General features: G+C 50.0%; 1 protein-coding gene and 1 long non-coding RNA gene across 7 annotated transcripts in view; one reads left to right on the top strand and one right to left on the bottom strand.

Annotated features, from left to right (window-relative positions):
* Positions 1-26,034, bottom strand: part of LOC139758798 (steroid hormone receptor ERR1-like) — a 301,766-nt gene that overhangs the window by 48,676 nt on the left and 227,056 nt on the right. For all 6 annotated transcript variants that reach the window (XM_071680612.1, XM_071680613.1, XM_071680609.1 and 3 more), the window contains one exon: positions 25,840-26,022. In XM_071680612.1, the coding sequence (XP_071536713.1) occupies positions 25,840-26,022 (183 nt within the window). The remainder of the gene's footprint in view (positions 1-25,839; positions 26,023-26,034) is intronic.
* Positions 1-26,034, top strand: part of LOC139758800 (uncharacterized) — a 281,740-nt gene that overhangs the window by 51,541 nt on the left and 204,165 nt on the right. The window lies entirely within an intron of this gene.

Raw genomic sequence — 26,034 nt, 5'->3', positions numbered from 1 at the left:
TCTAGATATGCCAAGGTTCAGGCAGCAGCCACCACAAGAGGAGATGAGCCAGGTTTCTCAGAGGCACACCGTGAGCCACAGCAAGGTGGGAATAAGCCAGGCTTCCCCAAGTCCCAGTGAGCCTGGCCGGAAAATACAGAAGACCACATTAAGAGGACAATTACTCGACAGCGTACGAAACGAATGTACCGCAGCTGCCGGGAACACTGCCAACCACGGACCCCCCCACAAGGGACCACCAGAGATATTATAAGTGAAGGAAAAGATGAATAAAATGAAGATGATGGACAGATGATTGTTCATAACATTTGATTCCCTTGATGACTGTACGATTCCTTTAAAAACGGTACGAACCTTTGGCTGTTAGTTCCCTTGAAGGCTGTACGAACCTTTGGGTATGATGGTCTGGCCTCTGACCTGACCCCCGGTCTAAAGGCTTTTAGGTCTTATGGCTCGGCCGTCACACGCTGAGGGTTGTAGCGTTGCGTCGTGCTCCAAAAGGTCGTGTCGTCGTGCTCAAGGGACGGACGGACGGACGGGTTGAAAGAAGGCTTGTACGGTCGTGCCTATCGGATGCGTCCGTCGTGGCCAGGAGTCGTGCTTTGCCGTTGTGCTACGAAGGGACCTGACCGACGCCGCCGAAGAATGGCCAGCTGTCGTCCTCGAAGAGTGCTAAAGAACATTTCAGGAATGTTGTCTTTGAACTAGAGCAGCGAGCGTGTGTGGACTGGTGCGACGCGCGCGCGCGCGCGCGCGCGCGAGAGAGAGAGAGAGAGAGAGAGAGAGAGAGAGAGAGAGAGACCTGGCTGATTCATTAGCTAGCGGAGCTGGACAGCCAAGAGCCTCGCCTCATCACACTTGACTCCTGGCCTCGCAAGCAAGAAACAGATGATATTTGTTTATTACACACGTAAGGCAGAAGCTCCAGTTAAGGACAGAGGCTCAAGCCACAACCACAAGGCTTGAATAAGAAATGAGAGAGAAAAGTAAATTGAAAATAAATGACCTTTTTGGGTTTTTTTTGTTTTGTTCCGAGGGTGTTTAAAGAATCATAATCCCAGACCTCCAAGAATTTTTCGGGAGGTGAAAAAAAAATTGTCCCGAGATGCAACGTAGTCGTTGAGAAGGGCGTGAGATGCTGTAGGGAATTCCAGAGCTTAAATGTGGAGTCTTAAGAAAAACAGGAATGAGACGATCCCTTCCTGAAGTTTCCAATCTAGTGACGAAGTGGTCTGTCGGGCCCAGCGTGACCTGGCTAATCCCAGGCACGCAAGGACTCGGACCTGGCGAACGGAAACCAAGAGTCATGTAGGCAGAGGAGAGAGAGAGGAGATAGATAGATAGATAGATAGAGAGAGAGAGAGAGAGAGAGAGAGAAGAGAGAGAGAGAGAGAGAGAGAGAGAGAGAGAGAGAGAGAGAGAGAGAGAGAGAGAGAGAGCCATTCGTTACGACGTAAGAGTTTATCGTATAAGTCATGTCTAGGTATGAAACTGAGATTTGTTTCAAGTCAGGTTACTTTACTAAGTACGTGGGAGTAGCGCCGATTTCTTCACGAGGACGGGTGACCCCGCTTGTATAAGTGGTGGAGTCGCTCTGTAGAAGTAGACTTGATTATGTGTCATTGGCATTAAGAGAGAGAGAGAAAAAGAAAATACTTTGTAGAAAGTGTATTTGACAGGAGGGTCCCCTGAGAGAATTAGGAGATGAGGTATGGAAGTGTTGTTCTTGGTGAGGAGGCAGAGGTGGAACGAATTCTCTTACGGAGTCCGGCCCATCAGACAGTTGTAAGCGCCCCAGAATGTCCAGTGATGGGAAGCAGATCCTCAGCCTGTGTAGGGGGGTTACGCGAGAGAGAGAGAGAGAGAGAGAGAGAGAGAGAGAGAGAGAGAGAGAGAGAGAGAGAGAGAGAGAGAGAGGCAGGTCGTGTGTGGGAATGTACAGTACAGAGGAACAGGCATCAAGGATCCCATTCATGGCACACTCCATGTAGGGCAAGAGGAAGAGAATTAACACGAAGGTCTGGACTACACACATGTATTATATAATGAATCCTTGAGAACGAGAGAAAGAGAGAGAGACCGACCGACCACAGTGACCCATTGACACCAGTAACTGGGCCCCACTCCTCCCTTGGTCGTGGTTGAGAGGCTGGCTTGTGCCCACTGGGTTCTGCTGCTATTAATATGTCCACCTTTATACCCTGCCTATCCAAAAACTTGAAAAGGGAGGGACCAACTTAACCCATCTTATTTTGACGAGACATTTACACACGAGGGGACTTGTCTTCCTCTTCTGTGTCACCGCCGCTAATGACCTCCCCCTGCAGACAAGCTGTTGACGCGGCAGATAATTTTAGACAGTCAATCAATCTCCCTCGGGGTCACACGTTTCGAACCCTTTCGTCGAGCATTCTTCGGGTGTTTTACCAGGGGAGGGGAAAGGGGGGGGGGCCCGCTTCCCCTTGGTGGGGGGGCGTCCCGCGCGCATATCTCGAAATAGCTTCCGTGATTTATCCTCGCTTTATCTAAATAGCCGAACGAAATGGGTTCTAATGTTTCACCCAAGATTCGGGGGAGGGTCGGTTCTTGTGTGAGGGAGTTCCCTTCACCGGGCGGTTGTGGCTCGCCAGACTCGCGGACGGCTTACGTGCAATAATGATTTACATAGAAATCGATTTTTTCCTTCTTATTGATATGCACACACACACACACACACACACACACACACACACACACACACACACACACACACACGATGTATTCACGAAGGCGACACGTAACGACGATCAAAGAGGAACTCTTAGACCACGAAGGAAAATCAAAGCAGGAAAATTTGCTGAAGCGCTTTCGTGTATTTCAACACATCTTCAGAAGCACTTGGTAATAAATCGCAGATGGAGGAAGATGTGCAGGGACACCAGTAGATGTTGACAGGATCACGTGTAAGATGTGATCCTGTTAACATCTTATATATACGAAACGAGAATATTATTGGTAACTTCAAACTGTTGATAAAGCAGGAAGCCTAGTCCATTAAGCATTATAGAACGATAAGTCGAATGAATTGATTCGTTTTATGTCACGTAAGGAAGGTGATGCGACCAAACATTCGGGATATACAAGACACCTGGGCAGACTTCTCCTGGTTGAGCCATCTGTGAAGAACGGAGGAGCGATTGACAGAGGGAGGGAATTCTAAACGAAGAGAAGCAGTTATTCTCGATAAGTTTTGTACTGTCACTAATAGATTGTGTGGGATAAAGGACGCATAGGCTTCTTTTTTTTTTTTTTTCCTCATGGTTCATACACACATTGGAATCAATTGTAGCCATAAGTGGGTTTGAACCCGAGTTTTGGGGTATAGCCATATGTGGGTTTGAACCCAAGTTTTGGGGTATAGCAACCACGAACATCCTATGAGCGGCTGTGGGCAGGCAGTCAATGCAGGCGACAGGAGGAGGAAGGATGTAGGTATTATGTGGTCATGTCTTGGTTGCAGGGGATATGTGTATATACTGGTTGACGTTAAGGTATGGCCAATAGTGCAACTGGAATTGAACGTGATGTTGTGACAATACAAGTGTAATGGAATTAATATTAGCCGTCGGATGTTACAGTTTAGTTATGAGTTTACAGGTAGGCCTGTATGGCATGTGGTTTATTCAGCCAGATTTGGAGGATGGGGCAAAAAAAATTGACGGACTAAGAATGTTGGGGGGGGGGGGGGAACATGTTTCGTCAATTGATAGTTTTCGTATATGTGATAAAATCAATCGAGAACATCCGAGTATTAAGCAGTTGTATTTACGGATTCCCCTTCCCTACCTACCTCGCCTCAGATTTGCTAGGGATTGCTATGAATTGACCTCATGAATTGATGCTGATGTTCACATGACTAACCTGGGGAACAATGTGGGATATATCAGCTGAGCGTTTGTGGCACGGTGCCACGGCCCAGAACCTGCCAACGCTCTCTAGGTTTGGCACCTCTACATTTCCCTGAATTTGCGGTGCCATCTCTCTCTCCCCCTTCGATACCACCAGCAGGGAGGCGAGTGTGGAGGCCTCGGGAAGGCTTGTGTATAGCGATGGACCGCTGGTGTGTGTGTGTGTGTGTGTGTGTGTGTGTGTGTGTGTGTGTGTGCTTATCCAGCACGGCGAGGTGCTGAGGTGTCCCGTGGACGCTGGCTTGTGCTGGACCAGCAGGGCCAGGTACATTGGTGTACCATGGACCACTGGCTCGTGCTGGACCAGGGTCAGGTACATTGGTGTACCATGGACCACTGGCTTGTGCTGGACCAGGCCCCAAGGAGTAACATGGACCTGCTGGCTTGTGCTAGACCAGGCACCGAGGTGTACCATGTACCAGCAGCTTGGGGCGTCATCGTAACCAAATGATAATCATAAGGTTGGGGCTGTAACACCAAGGGCTGACACAGAGTAAGGGCTGGCTGGCTGGCTGGGTGTGTGTGAGGGGGGGGCGCAGACGCCACCATCAGCGAATAATTACCCGCATTTTTTCGAACCGCATCATGACAGTGGCTGTATACCATGGCTGCACGCAAATAGTACCTGCACCACCCACCCACACACACACTACAGTCACTCCTGGCACTTATACAACAGTCAGCATTGGCACGCTGTCCGTACTGTCAGTTTTACACTACAGTCAGTATTGGCACCTGTGCTACAGTCAGTATTGGCACTTTTACTACAGACGGTACTGCCACTTTTGTTACAGTCACTCCTGACTCCTATATTACAGTCAAGTCCAGACTCCTATACTATAGTCAAGTCCTGACTCCTATACTACAGTCATGTCCTAACTCCTATACTACAGTCAATACTGGCATGTACTCCACAATCATTGTTACTTACACCATAGTCAACACGAGGACTTACTCTACAATCAATTCTGTTACGTACACTACAGTCAGCACTAGTATTTACTCTACAATCAGTCCTGTTACTTACACTTAAAGTCAGTTCTGGCACTTTACAACCAGTCGTGACACTGAAGCATTTCCCGCATCACATAATCACTCCGTGGCAGTTCTCAACTTGAGGAAGTATGGGAACATCTCCATCTTTTTTTTCCCAGATAACACATCATGGGGATAGTCACTCTGTATACAGCCAAGAACTATGTTGCACTACATACAAATCTTGACTTCCTCCGTCGTGCAGTGGGGGAAAAAAGATACGTCTTTCAGTCCGCACAGAATACTTGCTTCTCTACAACACCATGGAGACATGACAAGGTTGAGCACAGCAAGTGCCACCTTCCCTGGGTGAGATGGCCTGCCATTTTGACCTGACCCTCCAAGGTCCTAGACTTAACATACCCAGTGGTTGATCCCACAGCTGCTTTGAAGGGTCCTGCCTTCGCATTCGAGGGATTGTAGATCCTTCGTACTCAAGGGATTGCAAGACCTTCGTACTCGAGGGATTGCAGGACCTTCGTACTCAAGGGCTTGCATGACCTTCGTACTCAAGGGCTTGCAGGACCTTCGTACTCAAGGGATTGTAGAACCTTCGTACTCAAGGGCTTGCAGGACCTTCGTACTCAAGGGATTGTAGAACCTTCGTACTCAAGGGCTTGCAGGACCTTCGTACTCGAGGGATTGTAGGACCTTTGGACTCGAGGGATTGCAGGACCTTCGTACTCGAGGGATTGCATGACCTTCGTACTCAAGGGCTTGCTGGACCTTCTTACTCAAAGTATTGCAGGACCTTCGCACTCAAGGGATTCATATGCACTGGGGTTAATATTTCACCGTTGCATGATGTGTCATAGGCAGTTGATAAGACTGTACCGCTTTGTAAGATGATGTCAAAAAAATAACCCAAAAACCTCCTTGTGTGTCGACACATTCCTTGTCACAGCTGACACTTGTTTTTATCGCATAAACTGTGTAAAACTGCAGTTCATTTCCTTAATGTGACGTTCTGACTCCTCGCTGATAAATGCCATTAAATATAGTCCACTCTCAGCTCTGAATTATTTGCCGTCAACTCTAATGAGATTAATTAATTCCCCGTTTATTTATGTTCCTAATTAACTCGTCTCATTTGGTAGTATGATTGTTTTTTTTTTTTGTCCCCTCCGATCATTTGCTGTGAGTTGAATGTTCTTCAAATGTACTGAAATCGGCAACCGCACTTCGATACCTGATTGTCCCCTCTCGTTGATTTTACAGGGTCAAGGGACGGAGTTGCATTAATTGCTGAAGCTTTGGTCAAGGCAGGTGTTTGTGTTTCGCGCCGCGCCCTGCCATACTGCAGGAAAACGGTCTTTCCCACGACCTGCTTAGCTGGTCAGGTAGGAACTGCAGATTGTGCTCTCTGTCTGTCTGTCTCTCTCTCTCTCTCTCTCTCTCTCTCTCTCTCTCTCTCTCTCTCTCTCTCTCTCTCTCTCTCTCTCAGATGTTTACTCGTAAACTTGTCCATAATGTATCAGACACTTGCAGGTAGTTTAGGTCATCAGGTAACCTCTTTGGGACGATGGTACGACCTTTTACGTACAATTATGGGACATCCCTAAAGCAGGACGGTACGACCTTTAAACACAACAGTGCGACCCTTAAACACGACAGTGCGACCCTTAAACACAACAATGCGACCCTTAAACACGACAGTGCGACCCTTAAACACGACAGTGCGACCCTTAAACACGACAGTGCGACCCTTAAACACGACAGTGCGACCCTTAAACACAACAGTGCGACCCTTAAAACAACAATGCGACCCTTAAACACGACAGTGCGACCCTTAAACACGACAGTGCGACCCTTAAACACGACAGTGCGACCACTAAGCCTGAGGGTATATGATCCCTGGGTTTGTTAATTAAACATTTGATGGCTAGACCGTCATCGCCAAGGGTCTGTTGTAACGTTGTGCTCAAGAGTCGTAACGTCGTGTTCAAGGGGCGTAACGTCGTGCTCCAGAGGCTAAAGGGTTTAGGACCCCGGATCTATATTTAGTCCCCCCCCCTATTTTTTGTGTCTTTTTCTTGATAATTCACACAATTCTTTCCCGTCTGATGTGGCAGTTGGGAACTGGATATTTTTTGTACTGTAGAGAGAGAGAGAGAGAGAGAGAGAGAGAGAGAGAGAGAGAGAGAGAGAGAGAGAGAGAGAGAGAGAGACTGCCCAAGAGACCGCCTTCCTTCGGTGTCATTCGCCATACGGGGGGGGGGGATGGTAACAGGGACACTTAGATGACCCTGGATGCAACGAGGCAGTTGATAATGCACTTCCATCCGCTGATTGGCCGTGAGGTGGTCTCGACTGACTTACTGCCAGAGCAAGACTGGCACAGAGGCACACCGTCAAGGCCACAGCGAGCAAGCGTTCTGGTTGTGACTCAGGCGAGGTGTTTGGTGGCTAGCTACTCTTACTCTCTTGCCACTCTCGCTGGAGTGGTCTGCGGCCGATGCAGGTTAGGTGTCTTGTGGTTACTATTTCTGAGCGCTTTCCTCGTCGGAGTGGTCTGCGACTTTGGAATTTACTCCTTCGGCAGTTTGTACCCGGTAGTGGTGAGGTCTGCTGCGAACTTGCCGTAGCTGGTCTTGTATACAGATGTGGTGCTCGAAGTAGACGGTGAAAAAGAAAAGAAAAAAAAGAAGTGGCGAATTGCGAAATGATTAAAGCTAGCGCGAGCGTGCGAAGGTGGTGGAGGGGAAGAAAGAAAGAGAGAGTATTTACGACGAGGTTTTTGCCAAGTGGCAGTGCAGGCTCGTTTGCGAGGAGAGAGAGAGAGAGAGAGAGAGAGAGAGAGAGAGAGAGAGAGAGAGAGAGAGAGAGAGAGAGAGAGATAGAAGGGGGGAGCGATGGAGGGTGCTCTTGTTGGAAAGAGGGTGGCAGAGTGGACGGACAAGTGTGTGGAAGGGGAGGGACAAAGAGTTGGTTGGAGGGAGGGAAGGACATTGAATGAGTCAAGGCTAATTAAGGTGTCAGTGCGCTTTACAGCTTGTGTGTGATCGTGAGCGAAAGTTAGAGTGAGCATGAGTGGATGCCATTCACTAGGGGGGGGGATGGAAATGAGCGTGAGTTACAGAGTGAGTAAGCAGGAGTGAAAGTTACTCAGCGAGAAACTGAGAAACGAAACCGAAGGAAGAAAAATGGTTAGCCATTTCTTGTGGCTCAATCATTGTGATTTTTCTTCCGTATTCGAATATCATTTCGTTAAGGAAGTGAAAGAGAAAGGGTAAGCTACACACGTTCACCCATAGTATTGCACTAAAGGATTTTTCCCGTGGGTATTGCAAGGGCAAAGCGGGGGCTTGCCCCAGGACACAAAGGGACACCAGACAAAAGACCTCGAGAAAAAAAAGAGGGAGGTGAAGACGTTCGTGGAGAGATAAGGTACACAAGGGGCGAGGCAACCTTCGTGCAGGAGTAACGAACGATGTGGAAAGGTCCTTTATATATGCATCTCTCCTCTGCTTTCTGAGGTGGCTATAGAGGGCGTGAGGGATATGGTGTTTTTGTGTGTGTGTGTGTGTGTGCAATAGTTTTCGGTGTGGTGTACCTCACCATCAAGACTCACAGCCGTGGAGGGGACGGGTAGGTGGTTGTGTATGTTTGTTGATATCCTGTTGTAAGAGCGTGCGGGTTTAGAAGGTGTTCTAGAGGCAGCTCTCAACCGAAGCTGGCGGAGGGTGTGGGAAGCACGGTGGGGGATAATGGCTGTGGTGTAATGCGGTGATGTGCAGGCATTCCTTCCATCGCTGCCTGCCAGTGTGTGTGTGTGTGTGTGTGTGTGTGTTTGGCAAGTGTGATGCACGATGGTGTGGTCCTCTGGCCTCCCACCAGACACTGGCAGGGGAGGTGTGGTGGAGTATGGTGACCTGCCTCCAATCTTTACTCCCCTGTCCCCCATACTTCCAGGAAGGAGGAGGAGGAGGAGGAGGTGAAGTGTGACAGACACACGCTGCAGGGGCCACGTTCGCTTTGTTGTGCTCGATGGAGGTGAGATTATCTGTGGCGATTACGGCAACGTGAGACAGGAAGTGGAGGAGGGAGGCGTGTGCTTGACGAGTGGTCTGCCAGCAGCGACGCTGGCGGCAACTTTTCCCTTTTGGCATTCGGCTTCCTCACTGAGCTAACATAAGGACTGACCATTGAAACTATATATCAGTAGATAAATAACGTAAGCATATATATATATATATATATATATATATATATATATATATATATATATATATATATATATACACCCACACACACAACCTCCTGACTCTATTATGTAGGCTCGAGTCATTGGAAAACCGCAGGAGACACACACACATTGCGTTCCAGATTGCCTATGTGAGGTAAATGTAATTCTAAGTCCTCTCGTTGCCCTCAAGATCTGGTGCTTGTAGTGAGTTCGAGGCGGTTCAGGTCGTGTCATAGTACGAGACAGATGGAACCTCTATACACACGAAGCGGAACCCCGTCCGTGTTCGACGGTAGTTTAGTCTTCGGGAACCGTTGCTGACGAGCAGTAACAAGACTTGTTTGAGGGTATTACGAAGGAATAAGAGAGAATGACGATGAGAAAATAAAGCATGGACACTTGCCCCTTGTGGCAGCACACCTGGGCTCATACAACTACAGCTGTGGCACAGATGAAGAGAGAGAGAGAGACGAATGATGCGGGAAGTAGACGTGAGCCGCACACCTGTACACGTGTGGAGGAACAGCTGCCTGGCCAGAGAAAGACGGGACCGAATTCTGCAGATGGGGCCTGACAGAGCCACACCTGGGTTATATGTGTAGGCCTACGTTGACGGATGCGGCTACATTCACATACACTTCATGCTGTAAAACATCTGCGAGGGGGCCACACCTGCACCACAGGTGTGTAGAGACGAGAGATACGAGTAGGTTGTGAGACCGACGCACCTATTCACATAAAAGTGTAAGTTACCGTGGCAGTGATGAAGTGGAGGAGGGTTCACTGGGGTCGTAGAATGGTGAGGCTCCAACCAGCTTACGCTGGGTAATGAGGCTCAGGGGCAGTCGACGCTGGGTAATGAGGCTCAGGGGCAGCCCACGCTGGGTAATGAGGCTCAGGGGCAGCCCACGCTGGGTAATGAGGCTCAGGGGCAGCCCACGCTGGGTAATGAGGCTCAGGGGCAGCCCACGCTGGGTAATGAGGCTCAGGGGCAGCCCACGCTGGGTAATGAGGCTCAGGGGCAGTCGACACTGGGTAATGAGGCTCAAGGGCAGCCCACGCTGGGTAATGAGGCTCAGGGGTAGCCCACGCTGGATAATGAGGCTCAGGGGCAGCCCACGCTGGGTAATGAGGCTCAGGGGTAGCCCACCCTGGATGATGAGGCTCAGGGGCAGTCCACGCTGGGTAATGAGGCTCAGGGGCAGCCCACGCTAAATAATGAGGCTCAGGGGCAGCCCGCGCTGGGTAATGAGGCAGCTGGGAACGCAGAGCAGGTAATGAGACAACTAATCGGCGTTTGGAAGGTTTGACAAGGCTCTGTCTAGGCAGAAGCCAGAAATAACTGACCCGCATGACTTCAGGAAAATTACAACTCTCTAATTCTGTATGTGTGACAGGTGGACGAATGCCTGGCGTTCCCTAGTGCAGGTTGACAAGTCTCTTTGTTGCTTGCCTCTGCACCTCACCTCGTCTGGAGACCATTACTCCCTCACTACCTCACCTCCTCCCAGGAGGTTAAGTAAGAGTTGGTCAGGGTAGAGATGCCATCCTTAACTTTTGGAGCGGATTAATTACCGAGTTATTTACCACGGACGACGAGTCGGAACAAAGGCGTAATTGCGGAGATTCGGGCGCTGCGTTACACGTTAGTGATACACTGGCGGATACGCACGACATGTCTAGGTTTAAAACACAGGTGTTGAGGTGCAGCGGAAAAGCTGTAGATTAAGATGAGGTGAAGTTGTTAAGGTACAAACAGTAACAGATCAGGATAGGGCTTCTAAAACACAGCAGCGTACTGCACCATCCTCAACACAGCCCCGCCCTCAACACAGCAGGCTGGGCTGTGCTGTATCAGTCCTAGGAACAACATAGCGGCAGCTAACGTGCTGCACCAGCTGCGACGACACATGAGGGGGGGGGGGGGGTGTTTGAGTTCTGCAGGACATTTCGCAATAGAACATGACGGTCGGTTGTGCAGACCAGGTCTTGGGGGTGGTGGGTGTGGGGAAGGGGTCGTATGCGCACCATCTGCATCGTAACACAGTCGGGGTCTGGGAGCGACTGTTGGGCAAGACGGTGGGAGGAATAACGCTAAGGAGCGAGGACCCCAAGAGCCGTGGTCAGCGGCCCGGCGAGGGGAGTCGACCGCCTCCTCCCGTCCTCTTGAACTATATACATCATACAACGAAGGTCGTAATATTCGTGATCTATCTATTCATACAGTTATTCTGACCCTTGTTGTCACTCGGTAGGGAAGAAAAATATACCTACGTACGACTTTCTGATTCACTGATTTACGTTAGTGAGCAGTCGGAGATGACCCGTCTGTTTCATCAACGTCGTAAACTCGTGACATACGTTCGTAATGACGGTAGTGAGCAGTGGAAGATGACCCGTCTGTTTCATCACCGTCGTAAACCAGTGACATACGTTCGTAATGACGGTAGTGAGCAGTGGAAGATGACCCGTCTGTTTCACCACCGTCGTAAACCAGTGACATACGTTCGTAATGACGAAAAGTTTTCTCCATCTGCCAAAACTTGTTTGTTTGGTCGAACAAAACGTCCTTGATTACTATCATTCCTCTTGCGCTGCTCTTTTTTTTGTGTGTGTTTTGAGCTTTAATTAATCCTGGCGAGTTCGTAATTATTCGCTGCCACCCTCCTGCTTCCTCCTCTCTTTCCTCCTCCTCCTCCTGCTCCTCCACTTCTCCTCCTCCTCCTCCTCCTCCCCCTCCCCGTCCTCCTCCTCCTCCTCCTCCTCCTCACCCGCAGCGTTGACCAAACCTTGGGGCAGGCTGCGCCACCTGGCCATGATGTGCTTGGGGATGACCCAGAGCTGTTGGCAGGCGGCAACACGAGGTATGGCGGATGTGGCCAAAAGTGGTGTATGCGTGGCCTTCGGGGAGCACCATGCAGCTACTGGCGCCACATGCTGCTCCCCAGTACCTCCCTTCCTCCTCATATTGCTCTCTGTTATTTCCCCCCAGGCAGCATGACCAGCATGTGCATTATGCTCCCCAGTACCACCCCACCTCGCGTTCTTTTCCATAACCTGCCGCCTTACCACCCCACTGCCATGTATACTCTGCTCCCCAGTATTGCTTCCCCTCCTGTTTTCCCCTCCCCAGCACCACCGCCACCGCCACCATATACACTCCTCCCCAGTGCTACAGGCATCTGCTGTTTCACCCCATTCCACCCACTTAGCACCACCAGCACCATATACAGTGCTCCCCAGCAGCGCCGCCACCTGCTTTTTTCCCCTCTCCACCATCACCACCATGTACACTCCCCTCCCCAATACCTCCGCCTCTTGCTCCCCCCACCACCACCACAATTGTACACTTGTGTAACTCGTCTTCACATCACAAATATAACCGGCGGGATATGGTTATGTGATTACATAATGGGTGTTGAGGAGTCAGGGGTGTGTGTAGTAGTGATTGTAGGGTAGCAACCACATGGGGCCCTGAGCCAGCCACCCACCTCACACACGGGCGGCTCTCAAGTCTCCTCCTGCCGAACACGGAGGTGTTAAGAAGATGCCTCGTACACAGGTCGTTACTGGTGGTGCAGCCCTTGAGAATGACGGTACGACCCTTGAGCACAGTGGGATGACCTCACCAGGCGTTTGAGCATGAAATCCAAGGGCATCATACCCATGGGTCGCACCGTCCTGCTCGAAAGGTCCGTCAACCCATTCTAGTTGACCAGGTACCCATATACATCCCTGGTACTCAACTAGGTACTGAATCACACACCCTCTAGTGAAGGAGATAACGGCGTGAGACAACCCGAGTTGCCATCATGAGTGTGTGAGACACCGATGCGAGAGAGAGAGGGAAGGAGAGGGAGAGAGAGAGGCGCGGGCAGGAAGGCATGGTGGGTGACGGGACGGGACGGGAGGGTTAGACATCCACTGGAGCATGGCAATAATGACACGCGCTGCACAGCAACCCAAGCCATTCACGAGACGCCAGCTTCCGCAGCCTCAACTTAGTAACAAGGGGGTGTTGGACGCGTAACTCACACACACACACACACACACACACACACACACACACAGCCACCCTCGCTGCAACACAAGATCTGGGAATGTATGAAGGGCTTCAGGCATGTATGCACGGCTGGGCTGGTTTAGACACCCTTGAGCACGGCGGTACGAGCCTTAAGCACGGTGGTACGAGCCTTAAGCGCGGTGGTACGAGCCTTAAGCACGGCGGTACGAGCCTTAAGCACGGCGGTACGAGCCTTAAGCACGGTGGTACGAGCCTTGGGCATATGGCGGCCAGGCCAGGGGTCGTATACCGTCGTCCTCAGTGGAGTTAAGAAGGAAAGTCCTTGCCGACTTTGGTCTCAAGTGAGTCGGGAGGAAAGGGGAGGTGGAACAGGTTATTGTGTACAGCGTCCGCTGCTATCAGATTGGCATGGACTGTGTCTCTAGTAAGCTTGAGGCTATGGCATCCTTAAGAGTGGTGACTGGCCAGCCTTGCATGACCAAGTTATGTCATCCAGTCCATTACCCCCCCTCACACGACCAGTCGTAAAGTCCTCCCAGACGTATCGCCACCACAGCGTCAACCCTGACACTCGCTGGTAAACTGCGCATGACGCCTCGTAACCTGCCTGCCCCCGGCCAGCTCTCCCCGTCATCTGCTTCACAAGCCATGACCTCTAATGGCCTTTACCAACCATGACCCCCCCCCCTTCCCTCCCTCGTTTACCGTCGTGATTGCTCGTCGACAGCTTGTCCGGCCCCCGACCATGACACCTCTCTCTCCCGTAGGGTCGTAACTCACGGACCCTGTGTCGGACCAGGGGTGAACACCGTCACTACCAGCCAAGACCTGCCACCGGTTCTACCAGCTCCAGTCTACCAAGTCTTGGTACCCTCTCAGTCTACCAGCCTTGACCTCACCTTACCTACCGACAGGTCTTCACTCTGACAATCTCTCTACACCATCCAAAAAAAAGGAACAGAGAGGAGGGCCAAGTGAGGATATTCCCTCAAAGGCTCAGTCCTCTGTTCTTAACGCTACCTCGCAAATGCGGGAAAAGGCGAATATATATATATATATATATATATATATATATATATATATATATATATATATATATATATCCTCTTTCATGCCTCCGGCAGGAGGGCGGGGCCGTATAGGATTCAAGTTATGCACCAGTTGGTTCATTTGCATCTAGATTTGTGATCAAATTTACATTACCCTTTTTTCTATTGTAGCCAACATGGCAAGGGTATAATTATCGACAGGTGAATCCATGTAAAAGGATGAGCCTGTGAACGAGGGAAAGATGTGTTTGAAGACCCGACTCTTGAAAATGGAAAGGTTATAAGAAGAGGAAAAGGCGGAGGAAGAGAAGTCCGTAGCTATGGTGTAGTGTTCCGCGGATCCAGGTCTTTCCTGTGAGCTACACACACCCACACACGCACACACACACACACACACACACACACACACACACCAGCCTAAGCCAGGTACCCATTCATCGAACAGCCCTCGAGGGAAGGATGAACAGCTGGTGTTGGTTGTCGGCCGAATGCCGCTCTCAGGATTCGAACCCGGGCGGGAGGCCCTTGCGTGAATCATGGATCACCGACACTAACCACTACACCATGGAAGCCCGAGTGTGTGTGTGTGTGTGTGTTCTCCAAGATGTTTGTCATACTTGATGCATTTTCTCTTATCTTTGGAGGACATGTTTGGCGACCCGCAGGAGTTCTTCTGTTTATGTGGCTCATTAGGTTTGGTTCGTGCTCGGCTCGTGGGTCATTATTACTGGGTGTGTGTGTGGCGGGTGGTGAGCCTCACTCCTGATCATGGAGCAACGCCGCTTCCCTCCTGACCGAGAGCTGCTGAAGCAGAGGTCCAGAATGAATGGGGACGCTGAAGCTGAAAAGGTGCTGAAGTTGATGCCCACATTGTCAGGAGGGAAGATGTTTAGAATTATCTTCAGTAATCACACGGTAGTGGTGGGAATTATCCTCAGTAATCACACGGAATTATCCTCAGTAATCGCACGGTAGTGGTGGGAATTATCCTCAGTAATCACACAGTAGTGGTGGGAATTATCCTCAGTAATCACACGGAATTATCCTCAATAATCACACGGAATTATCCTCAGTCATCACACGGTAGTGGTGGGAATTACTTATATTATCTAGTCTAAAAGTGAGTGGAGCAGCAGCAGCAGCAGCAGGGGACGCTATCCCTGCTCTCCTCACCTCCTCCCTCTTCCCCTCCCCCGCCCTTTCCACTCCCCTCGGTAGTCCCCTCCCCCACCCCCCACCCCAGGAGCCGGGTTGCCAAGATGAGATGCAATCCGTGTGTGTGTGTGTGTGTGTGTGTGTGTGTGTGTGTCTTGGGGGGGCGGGGGTGGAGTGGGGGAGCGTGGCGTGGCGTGGCGGGGGGAATCATTTAGCTGATGTTTCCTGTAGCCAGTCACATGAGCCCTTCGCTTCACACCCCTGCGCTACACACACACACACACACACACACACACACACACACTACGTCATCATAAGCACCTTTCCCCTCTCTCATTCCCATACACGAGCGTTGAGCGCGGGAACGAGTTACCCCTCCACTGTTGTCAGCGCAGAGAGTAATGAATCACCTTTAAAAATCGATGGGACTTATCATTCATCATGTGGAACATCTCATGTAGGGACCCAGCCTGCATGCTCCTGTTACCTCGAAGTGTCAGCCACTGCCACTCAACACACGTGCCATTTACTCTCACAAATCACAAGCATTGAATACAAAGGCTGTGAACACATTGAACGCCCCTCAGACAACTTACCGAATTTCCACAAGGAAAGGAGAATCTCCCTAAAATCCTTTTACAGACTGTACTTGTTTCCACCCTTAAAAACTACAGCTCGCCTGCCTGATCACATCATCATTTTCAGACTCCAAACGACACATGAAAGGAATTTAGAACAAACACCTGTTGCTTAGTGATCTCGAGCATTTTCAGAACCTGCAGAACGAAACAGAAATACTTCCAGTATGATCTCACCTCATCATATCCCCGCCACCCAGTTCTCTGCAACAGCAGTAACCTCCTCCTCCTCCTCCTCCCACCAAAGCCACTTTATAGCCATCTACCAGTCGTCACATAAAAACACAGGGCTCACACCAGCCTCGTATTTGAGCAGCCTATACTTACAGATGCTCCTACTCCACAGGAAACGCCACACTGGCAGACAGATACTGTTAAACAACTGCACCTCCCAACCCAGTCTTGAAACTCCAATCTGTCAGACATATATATACACCCAACTGAAACTACACTCCCCAGACCTGTACGGGTCGCACTTTCTCGTGTGCGATTCAGCATACCATAGGAGGACCACTATGACCAAGGCGCAGCTTTCACACTGTGGGCACTGAAAACCTCCTGCACAAATTCCACCAAGACAGACACTTGATATCAACCACAGTTCTTGATCTGTGCCTCCGGCCGGTGGAAGTACCTTGCTGCAAGACTATGCCAGGTTACCAAGATGGCTTCCTACAGCTGATTCAGAGATTTAAGCATTCCTAGGATGGTGTGGACGGCAGTCAGTAAACATCCCTCGTCATTCATTCTCGTAAAACTCCAAGCTTGTTTTTACTTCAACGGTGCGCAAGCGTCTTTCTTCCTTCTTTTTTACTCCGCATGTGTTATTTTTGTCGTAGGGAAAGGAGGGTGGTGGCGAGAGAGCCATTCTACTGCTCAATCCCAACCTCATTTATCTAGAATTAGGAACGTCTCTTGTATTGGAATACAGGATTGGTAGATAACCACGTCACAGACCAGTGGTGGTGGTAGGTCTTCTGTTATCTGGCCTTCCTCTGTACTCTCTCTCTCTCTCTCTCTCTCTCTCTCTCTCTCTCTCTCTCTCTCTCTCTCTCTCTCTCTCTCTCTCTCTCTCATGCACAAACGAACAGTAGTCATCCTTGGCTACCCAGCAACATACAGGAACGCTTTTATATAAATAACTCCGACAGCGTCTGTGCCAGAAGCTTCCTGTATCACGAGGACTGGCTCATTTTATTTGTTGGCAAATGCAGTTTAAAGGACACGCTGGTGTTTTAAACGGGCTCTACAGAGTGAATAGAACCCCGGTGACAAGTGTCTGACAGCTGGAGAGCTGGAATGGGACGGTTCTTTAAGTCTGGGTTATTTCAGCCGGTGCGCATTTACTACAGTTTGGGAACCTCCTCCGCTGGCACTGTTTTTACAATACGGGGAATCAATGGACCAGGTTCTGCAAGGCAGGGAGTCAGTGGGCCAGACTCTACAAGGCAGGGAGTCAGTGGGCCAGACTCTACCAGGCAGGGAGTCAGTGGGCCAGACTCTATAAGGCAGGGAGTCAGTGGGCCAGACTCTACAAGGCAGGGAGTCAGTGGGCCAGATTTTACAAGGCAGGGAGTCAGTGGGCCAGATTTTACAAGGCAGGGAGTCAGTGGGCCAGAGTGTACATAGCAGAAAGTCAGTGGGCCAGACTCTACAAGGCAGGGAGTCAGTGGGCCAGACTGTACATGGCAGGGATTTAGTGGGCCACATTTTACAAGGCAGGGAGTCAGTGGGCCAGGTTGTACCGGGCTGGTGGCCAGATTTTACAAGACAGGTTCTACAAGGCTGGGGTGGGGGGGGGGAGGTTCAGCAAGACAGGTAGTCATTGGGCTAGGTTCTACGAGGCTTGGGGTGGGGGGAGGGCGGTCTTACAAGACAGAAAATCAGTGGACCGGGTTCTGCAAGGCAGCATGCAATAGGCCTGGTTCTACAAGACGGAGACTCCACAGACCTGGTTCTACAGCTCTCCACAAACGCTTGCTTCGGATGCACAACATAAATTGTTTCCATTCCTGAATAGCTTACGTACTTATCCATTTTCTCATCCAGTCATTGCATATGCTGGGTCTTAAAGACAAGCTGTTTATTGTCTTATTTTCACATAAACTCTCTCATCGTGCTGCAATCTCGTGTAAATGTGTTTTCAAATCGTAGTGTTTCTGATCTAGCTGTCTTTACAGGTGTATATATTTTACTTTTCCGAATTTACGTTCTATCTGGTGAAGATTTTCGTGATTGTTTACCTTCCCATGGACCATAGACATCCACTGAAAGTTAGAGGTCTCCTCTGGTGGTGCTCTGAAAAGTAGAGATCTCCTCTGGTGGTGTTCTTAAAGTTTCGAGATCTCCACTTTCACTGTTCTGAAACTCAGAGATCTCCCCTTGGCAATGCTCTGAAAGTTAGGAATCTCTACTGGCAGTGGCTTGAAAGTCAAAGATCTCCACTGGCAATAGCCTGTACGTCGGAGATCTCCACTGGCAATAGCCTGTACGTCGGAGATCTCCACTGGCAATAGCCTGTACGTCGGAGATCTCCACTGGCAATAGCTTATACGTCGGAGATCTCCACTGGCAATAGCCTGTACGTCGGAGATCTCCACTGGCAACATCTTTAAAATCAGAGAGCTCTACCAGTGGGGTTCTGTGAGTGAGGGAGTCCACCAGCCTGGTAACTTCAACCAGGAATCTCCACTAAACCGGTTCTACGAGTTGTGAGCTCCACTGACCTACTTCTACAAGTCAGGGAGCTCCAACGCGCCTGTTCTGCAAGTCAGGAGTTACATTGGCCTAGTTCCCCGGGTAAGGGAGGTACGCCTCCCCGGGTTCTTCCTGAAGGGAGCTATATGTGCCCGCTTCAGTTTAGGAGTTCCGGTGCCCCAGTTCTTTCCGTCGTAGAAAAACTCTTATTGGATCGGTTCCACGAGGCTTCATTGGCTAAAGTGTGGAGGCGAGGCAGCTCAGCTTGCATGACTTTGCAGGCTTAGAAATCCTCGTGTAAATCTTTTGTACTGCAGGCGTGGTGATGTTAGGGCAACAGCCCTTACTCAGAACTTGGCTGAGGGCTGAACCAGGAGCATCAGTTGGGTTTACGGCAGAGAAGATCAAAGAGAAGATCAAAGGACATAAGAGGTTACGTATTGAAGCTTTGATCTTCCTGTTTGTGCCAGGTATAACCATTTGTTTTACTGGTACCCCCGGTCGTGCCACCTAGTCCAGGTATCGTCACCAAACGGTACTTTAGGCCTTGTACTGACTACCAGGCACCCGTCGTGCTATGATCGGTGACTAACTCAAGTTCTGCTGCCCAAGACTTGAGGTATTAACAACAGATGTAATTGCTCTGGCGAGGCACCACCGAGTATAGTCCCATGCCAATGTGGCATTACAGGCACGTTATCAACTGATGATGCATCACACACACACACACACACACACACACACACACACACACACACACACACATTCATGAATATTTGTGTAACTGGTACAACTTCGTATTTGACCCATCTCGAGAGCACGGCGGTACGACTCCTAAGGACGACTGTGCAGTTGTTTGGTCGCGATGATACTAGCCATAAGCAGGACGATACGACCCTTAGGTACGACGGCCTAGCCTTTGATCTAAAGGGTCAGTTCAGAGTCCAGGTGATCACACCCAAGGCTTCTGCCGTCGTGCTCAGGGGTCGCACCTTCGTGCTCGGAGGTTGTGCTGCCGTGCTCTGTCGGTTGTGGGTGGGCGTACCGAGCCCGTGTAGTATATTAGGAGTTGCCTTTGCCTTTTGGCAGTGGGCCAGAGAGGAGGCATCGAGTGTCAGCGCGACGGCTGGCCCCAACCTGCCGTCGTTTAACAGCCTAAAAACTATCCGGGCCAGATTACGGCGCACACATGCCCACGTCAGGAACCACAGGACGGGCTGTCATAAGACTAAAAGGCTCGTGCTAGGCGGAAACCTAGCACACCTTACAGCAACACCAATATTACGTGTATCATGAAGCCAGGTAAATCCTGAGGGGTCTTTGAAGAGATGTTAGAAATGGATAAATGATTGAGAGAAACCGAGTAATCTGTTGTGGGAAGAATAAGGTTGAGGTCTTATTCTGTTGCTAGAATTCTCTGTCGTTGGTCAGTAAAGTTTGAGAATCGTTCGCCGCGCATGCTCATTGCGGCCTGGATTCCTCGAGCGCCTTTGGAGAGATCTTGAAAATGGCAAGACTGAGAGAAATTGAGTTTTATCTCTACAGTTAGAGGAGAAGATGCCTTGAGAGCTTTGAAGAAGGCATTGAAGATGGCGAGACTCAATGAGGCTGCTCGAGTCTGAACGGCCAGATGAGCAGAGTCATTGAGACCTTTATATCCAGAGGTGCTGATAACACGAAGACTGAAAAAAAGAAAGAAATTACTTCTCTACATTTAGAGGAGCAGCTGTCAGTGACTTTACTCAAAAGATTATGAAGAAAAAAAGTCTTCGCGCCACATTATTATATTTACCTGCAGATTGCGGCCAAATTCCTTGGCTTTTGAAGAAATGTAAATACTGCAGCGAGACTGGGCGAAAAAGGGTATTTCTCAGCTGTTAGAAGAGCGGATTCCTTTAAGAGCCTTTCGCAAGATCTTGAAAACGGCAAGATTGAAGCTACTTTTATACGAGGAGCCTAAGGACTGAAGTGCCTTATTGTGACTAATAGTGGCTGTTCGCAGGTCCCCAGAGATTAGAAAACTCTCTTCCTCGGGGCCTTTAGTCGTAGAGATTAGAAATCTTCTCCAGGGTCTCTAGTAGAGATTAGAGATCTTCCTCAAGGTCTCTAGTCGTAGAGATTAGAAATCTTTCTCAAGGTCTCTAGTCGTAGAGATTAGAGATCTTCCTCAAGGTCTCTAGTCGTAGAGGTTAGAAATCTTCCTCAAGGTCTCTAGTCGTAGAGATTAGAAATCTTCCTCACGAAAGTCTTTTGAATTCTTTGTATTTCTCCACTGTAGATCTTGCTTGTGCTACGAGGTCTGGGACGGTATCCACCTGAGGCTTGGTGACACACACCACGCATGACTATCCCTCCTCGAAGCCCAGAAGATGGAACCCAAAATCCACATGAGAGAAGAAAAAAAAATCGTAGAAATGATTAACTCAAAAAGTGTATTAGGAAAATTAATTACCATGGTGTAGTCACCCGTGCATTAGATGATCAGCGTCTCTGGCTTTCAGGAGTTTAGTCTACACCCACACTCCGTTTTCTTTTTTCACAGAAATTATAGCCAAAGATATCATGAAACATCTGAAGGAAATGTCTGGACAGGCGAGACGGTGGACAGGTGTGACTGTCTCTCGCCTTTGAGTACGACGGGACGACCCTTGGGTATGATTGTCATGCCCTTTGACCTGACCCTTCTGACCAGCCCATCCTATTGAGGCAACTGTTTTCAGCACTGGAGGATCCGGGTCTGGACAGCAACAAGCAGGTCTGGCTGCGTAATGAGAGACAGCGAGTCACAATTAAGTAAGTCACGGCTGTTCATAAATCTGAATGAATGAGCCTTTGAAAATCATTGTTCTCTCCAACCGACGAGAATTCGCATACCTACTGCCTACAGTCAGGATGAACTGAATGATTTACAGGTGACCCGAGTGTGTCTCAGTGGATCGATTACCTGGACGATGACGGTCATGTTTGACGGGGTCTCTGATGTTCAGGATCTTTGGACGGGCATCCTGGGAGCTGGCTATATCCCTGACAGTACCTGGCTGAGTGGAAGCCTTACTTCACCTGGCTGAGTGGAAGCCTTACATCACCTGGCTGAGTGGAAGCCTTACATCACCTGGCTGAGTGGAAGCCTTACATCACCTGGCTGAGTGGAAGCCTTACATCACCTGGTTGAGTGGAAGCCTTACATCACTTGGCCGAGTGGAAGCCGTACATCACCTGGCTGAGTGGAAGCCTTACAGCACATGGCTGAGTGGAAGCCTTACAACACCTGGTTGAGTGGAAGCCTTACAGCACCTGGCTGAGTGGAACCCTTAGAGCACCTGGGCCTCAGCCATGGGTATATCACTCTCCCACCTCGTCCTGCAGTTTGGTATAACCGCAGTGACGCCTCTGTTTCTGATCGCAAAGCAGCAGCAGCAGCAGCAGCAGCAGCGACTGTGATACCCCTCGAAGATAAGTGATATTTAATGCAAGCAAAGATTGTCCTGGTGATTGGACAAGCGCCCAAGCGTATGAGCGCCGTGGCTTTAGAAAGACGTCTCTCTCTCTCTCTCTCTCTCTCTCTCTCTCTCTCTCTCTGACTCGGTGATTTGTGTGTGTGTGTATGTGAGTGTGTGGAACATCTCGCCGTGCATGAGAGCCTGGTGTGTCTATAGTTCAACCCCGTGGGACGCCGCGGCTCGTGAGATGAGGCACATGACTCTCCGAAATACGGCAGACGTGAAGGAGATGGTGTAAACAGATGGGGACGGGGCGTGTCTGTCGCCTCTTGTGTTTACCTGCCGAGCGTAGCGGTCGGGTTCCGGCTGCGCCGGCAGGAACCAGGTGGCGGGGAGGGTGTGTGTGTGTGTGTGGAGGCGGCGACCGCCCCGGCCCCGAACACCAGGAGGGCTGTGGTTGTTGGCATCCGAAGACCTCCTCCAGGTCAACCACCTCCTCTTGACGCCTCCCCGCCGCCGTTACTGCTGTATTAGGCGTTGGTTATTGGTTCACTTTTTTTTCACTGGAAACCGTCCAGGACTTGACTGTATAGCCTGCCAGTAATGGCTGCTGCGAACGTTTCCTCCTGCCTGCAAACGTTGCCTCCTCGACGGGTCGACCCTACGTAGAAGCCGTCGTACCGGAAGGTCTTCCCCAGTCCTCAAAGCGTCGCCCTGGCCTTCTCAGCAGCGAGGCAGCTGCGCATGTAAACAAAGCCTTCCAGTATCGAAATGTCTGGGCGACTCTACCACTTCCAGGGACCATTTGGCAGCGTCATGTTTCGTAATATCTGGAACATTTGCTGACCCAGTTCCAGTAGCTCAGAGGTCGAGGGGAGACAATAAAAAGTTTTCTTCATCATATAGAAAACGGGATATGATGTTCATTATTTTCACATCGCTCAAAAGTCCCGCGCGTGTGTTCTTTTCCTTCCGTTCTCCATCAAGACGAACAGTGACTGATACACTTCTCTACCTGACCCGGTTGCCAGCCGAGACGTGTGTGTGTGTGTGTGTGTGTGTGTGTGTAGCCTACACATGCCTCGGAAGGAGGACCGCTTATTGTGTCACACATCTCGCGTCTAGTCAGATGTCATGTGTGAAATGACCATCTGCATTTTGATGTCGTCGAAGGTCACCACCGACCTGACCCTTAAAGGGTTAGGTCAGAGGCCAGGCCTTCACACCAGAGGGTCGTCCCGTCGTGGTCAGAGGGAGATGAACTTGACTAGAGGGTGTGGCATCACCACACACACACACACACACACACACACACACACACACACACACACACGTCCGTGCGCGCGCGGGCCCACCTGGTGTGTGTGTGTGTGTGTGTGTGTGTGTGTGTGTTCACATTACCGAGTTAAGACATGGTTCAGATATATAAACTTCAGAGCCGGGGCTCTGTGTCCGTAACACAAAAATCACTAATGGCAATCCCGTGTCGCCCCTCCCACCGGGTTCTACCCCTGGGGGGAAGTTTCACATTCCCAGGTGGTGATGGTTCAGTCAGCCATGACTGCTTTCGTGACGTCATGCCCCAGTTGGCCCAGCCACGTGCTGTGCGTCCCTTGTTCAGGGTTTCCTCACCTCCCTCCTCCTCCCTCCTTAACCCAGTGGTATATACTACCCCCAGAAAACCGGGTGGTATGTAACCCCAGAGAGAAATTCCAGTGGTATGTAACCTCCAAGAAGTTCCAGTGGTATGTAACCCCCAAAAAGTCCAGTGGTATGTAACCCCCAGAAAGTCCAGTGGTATGTAACCCCCAGAAAAACATTATTCTATTTGAGGTGTCAGTGCGTGTCAGTGGATCTTCGTGATGGCTTAAAGACACTCGCGTAACACTCAAAACTCTCTCTCTCTCTCTCTCTCTCTCTCTCTCTCTCTCTCTCTCTCTCTCTCTCTCTCTCTCTCTCTCTCTCTCTCTCTCTATATATATATATATATATATATATATATATATATATATATATATATATATATATATATATATATATAATCAGTGTTCCATGTTTTTATGTTAGAGGTTCGATGTTTTGTCACTACTTAGGGAGGGAGTGTATGGTTGAGCCTGTTCTCCCCTGGGCTGTCAGGTTGTTTTCCGTGGGGAGGACGTGGCTGCCTCCCTACAGCCAGTGTTCCTTCGCTGATGGTGTAGTTTGTCCAACCCCTTTTGAGCAGAGCGGCACGACCCCTTAGGTCTGACCTTGAAGGGGTAGATTTAAGAAGCCTGGCAAATCAAACCCCATGGATCGTACCTCCGTGCTCGTGGATCGTACCTCCGTGCTCGTGGATCGTACCTCCGTGCTCGTGGATCGTACCTCCGTGCTCATGGATCGTACCTCCGTGCTCGTGGATCGTACCTCCGTGCTCGTGGATCGTACCTCCGTGCTCGTGGATCGTACCTCCGTGCTCATGGATCGTACCTCCGTGCTCGTGGATCGTACCTCCGTGCTCATGGATCGTGCCTCCGTGCTCGTGGATCGTACCTCCGTGCTCGTGGATCGTACCTCCGTGCTCAGGGGAGTTTTAAGTATACATAAGCCCTTTGAACCTCTCACTCTTACACGATGCACATGTATGCCTCCGTCGTAGCTAGAGTATAACTCTTGTTATTATGGGAACGTCCTGGTCACAACACATCATCATCGGTTCGTTAAACTGTCTGATTCATAATGCCTCAGTGTCGTTCGAAATGTTTTTCTGAGCCATACACGAAATTCATATTTTACCGTCCTTTTTTTTTTTTTTCTTCACTGTCAGGTGGAGCGTGCGGACCAGGCATATGACATGGCTTTCCCTTGACGTTAAATACCCAGCGACAGGGCTGTCTGTTTTTGTGTGTGTGTGTGCGTCTCGTATCTGGTCAGACGTGACTGTTCTTCATCATTTATGTGTATATATATATATATCTGGTCTGTTATTTGTAATACTTCACTCTACATTGATGTGAAGAGATGGTCTTAGTATATGCATCGGTTGGGTTGTATCGTTCGTTTCTGCGAGAAAGAAAGGTGATTCTGGAAGTGGAAATACACGAGAGAGCCAGGGAATTGAAGACCTGTTGCTCTTGGACGAGATTATCTGCTGGAGGACAGTACAGGGAAAAAGCCAGATTATAGAAGACCTGATGGTCTGTATATGAGGAAGCTAGAAGATAATAGAAGACCTGATGGTCTATGGCCGAGATTTTCTGTTCGAAGCTAGCACATGGGGAAGCCAAATAACAGAAGACTTGTGGGTCTTTGAAGACATTCTCTGCTGGAGGAAAGAGAAACAGTTTCTGACATTGCTAGGAGAAGGAGACAGGACAGTAAAGCACACGGTTGGTAGATAAATAATAGTAGATTATAAAAGTCCCTGCTGCTCTGCAGTGGTATGAGTTATGTATGACGTAAGTTCCAGGAGAGTAGAGCTGGTGTTGTGAACTTCTGGGAGACTAGAGCTGGTGTGTTGTGAACTTTGGAGAGACTAGAGCTGGGGTGTTGTGAACTTTGGGGAGAATAGAGCTGGGGTGTTGTGAACTTTGGGGAGACTAGAACTGGTGTGTTGTGAACTTTGGGGAGACTAGAGCTGGGGTGTTGTGAACTTTGGGGAGACTAGAGCTGGGGTGTTGTGAACTTACCTCTGAGGCGATGGCGGTGGTGGAGGGAGAGTAGACGGCGGTGGTGTTGGGAGAGGAGCAGGACAGTTGTCTGGCCCGCGGGTGGTGGGTGGTGGGTGGGGCGCCGTACCCACCATCCTCCTGCTTGATGTGGCCCACCCCCGGCCCACCCTCGCCCGACCCACCACCGCTCATCATGCACACCTGGAAAGGACG

The sequence above is a fragment of the Panulirus ornatus genome, chromosome 31 (genome assembly GCF_036320965.1).
Source record: "Panulirus ornatus isolate Po-2019 chromosome 31, ASM3632096v1, whole genome shotgun sequence".
Taxonomy (NCBI): domain Eukaryota; kingdom Metazoa; phylum Arthropoda; class Malacostraca; order Decapoda; family Palinuridae; genus Panulirus; species Panulirus ornatus.
This window is presented reverse-complemented; position numbering and strand designations above follow the sequence as displayed.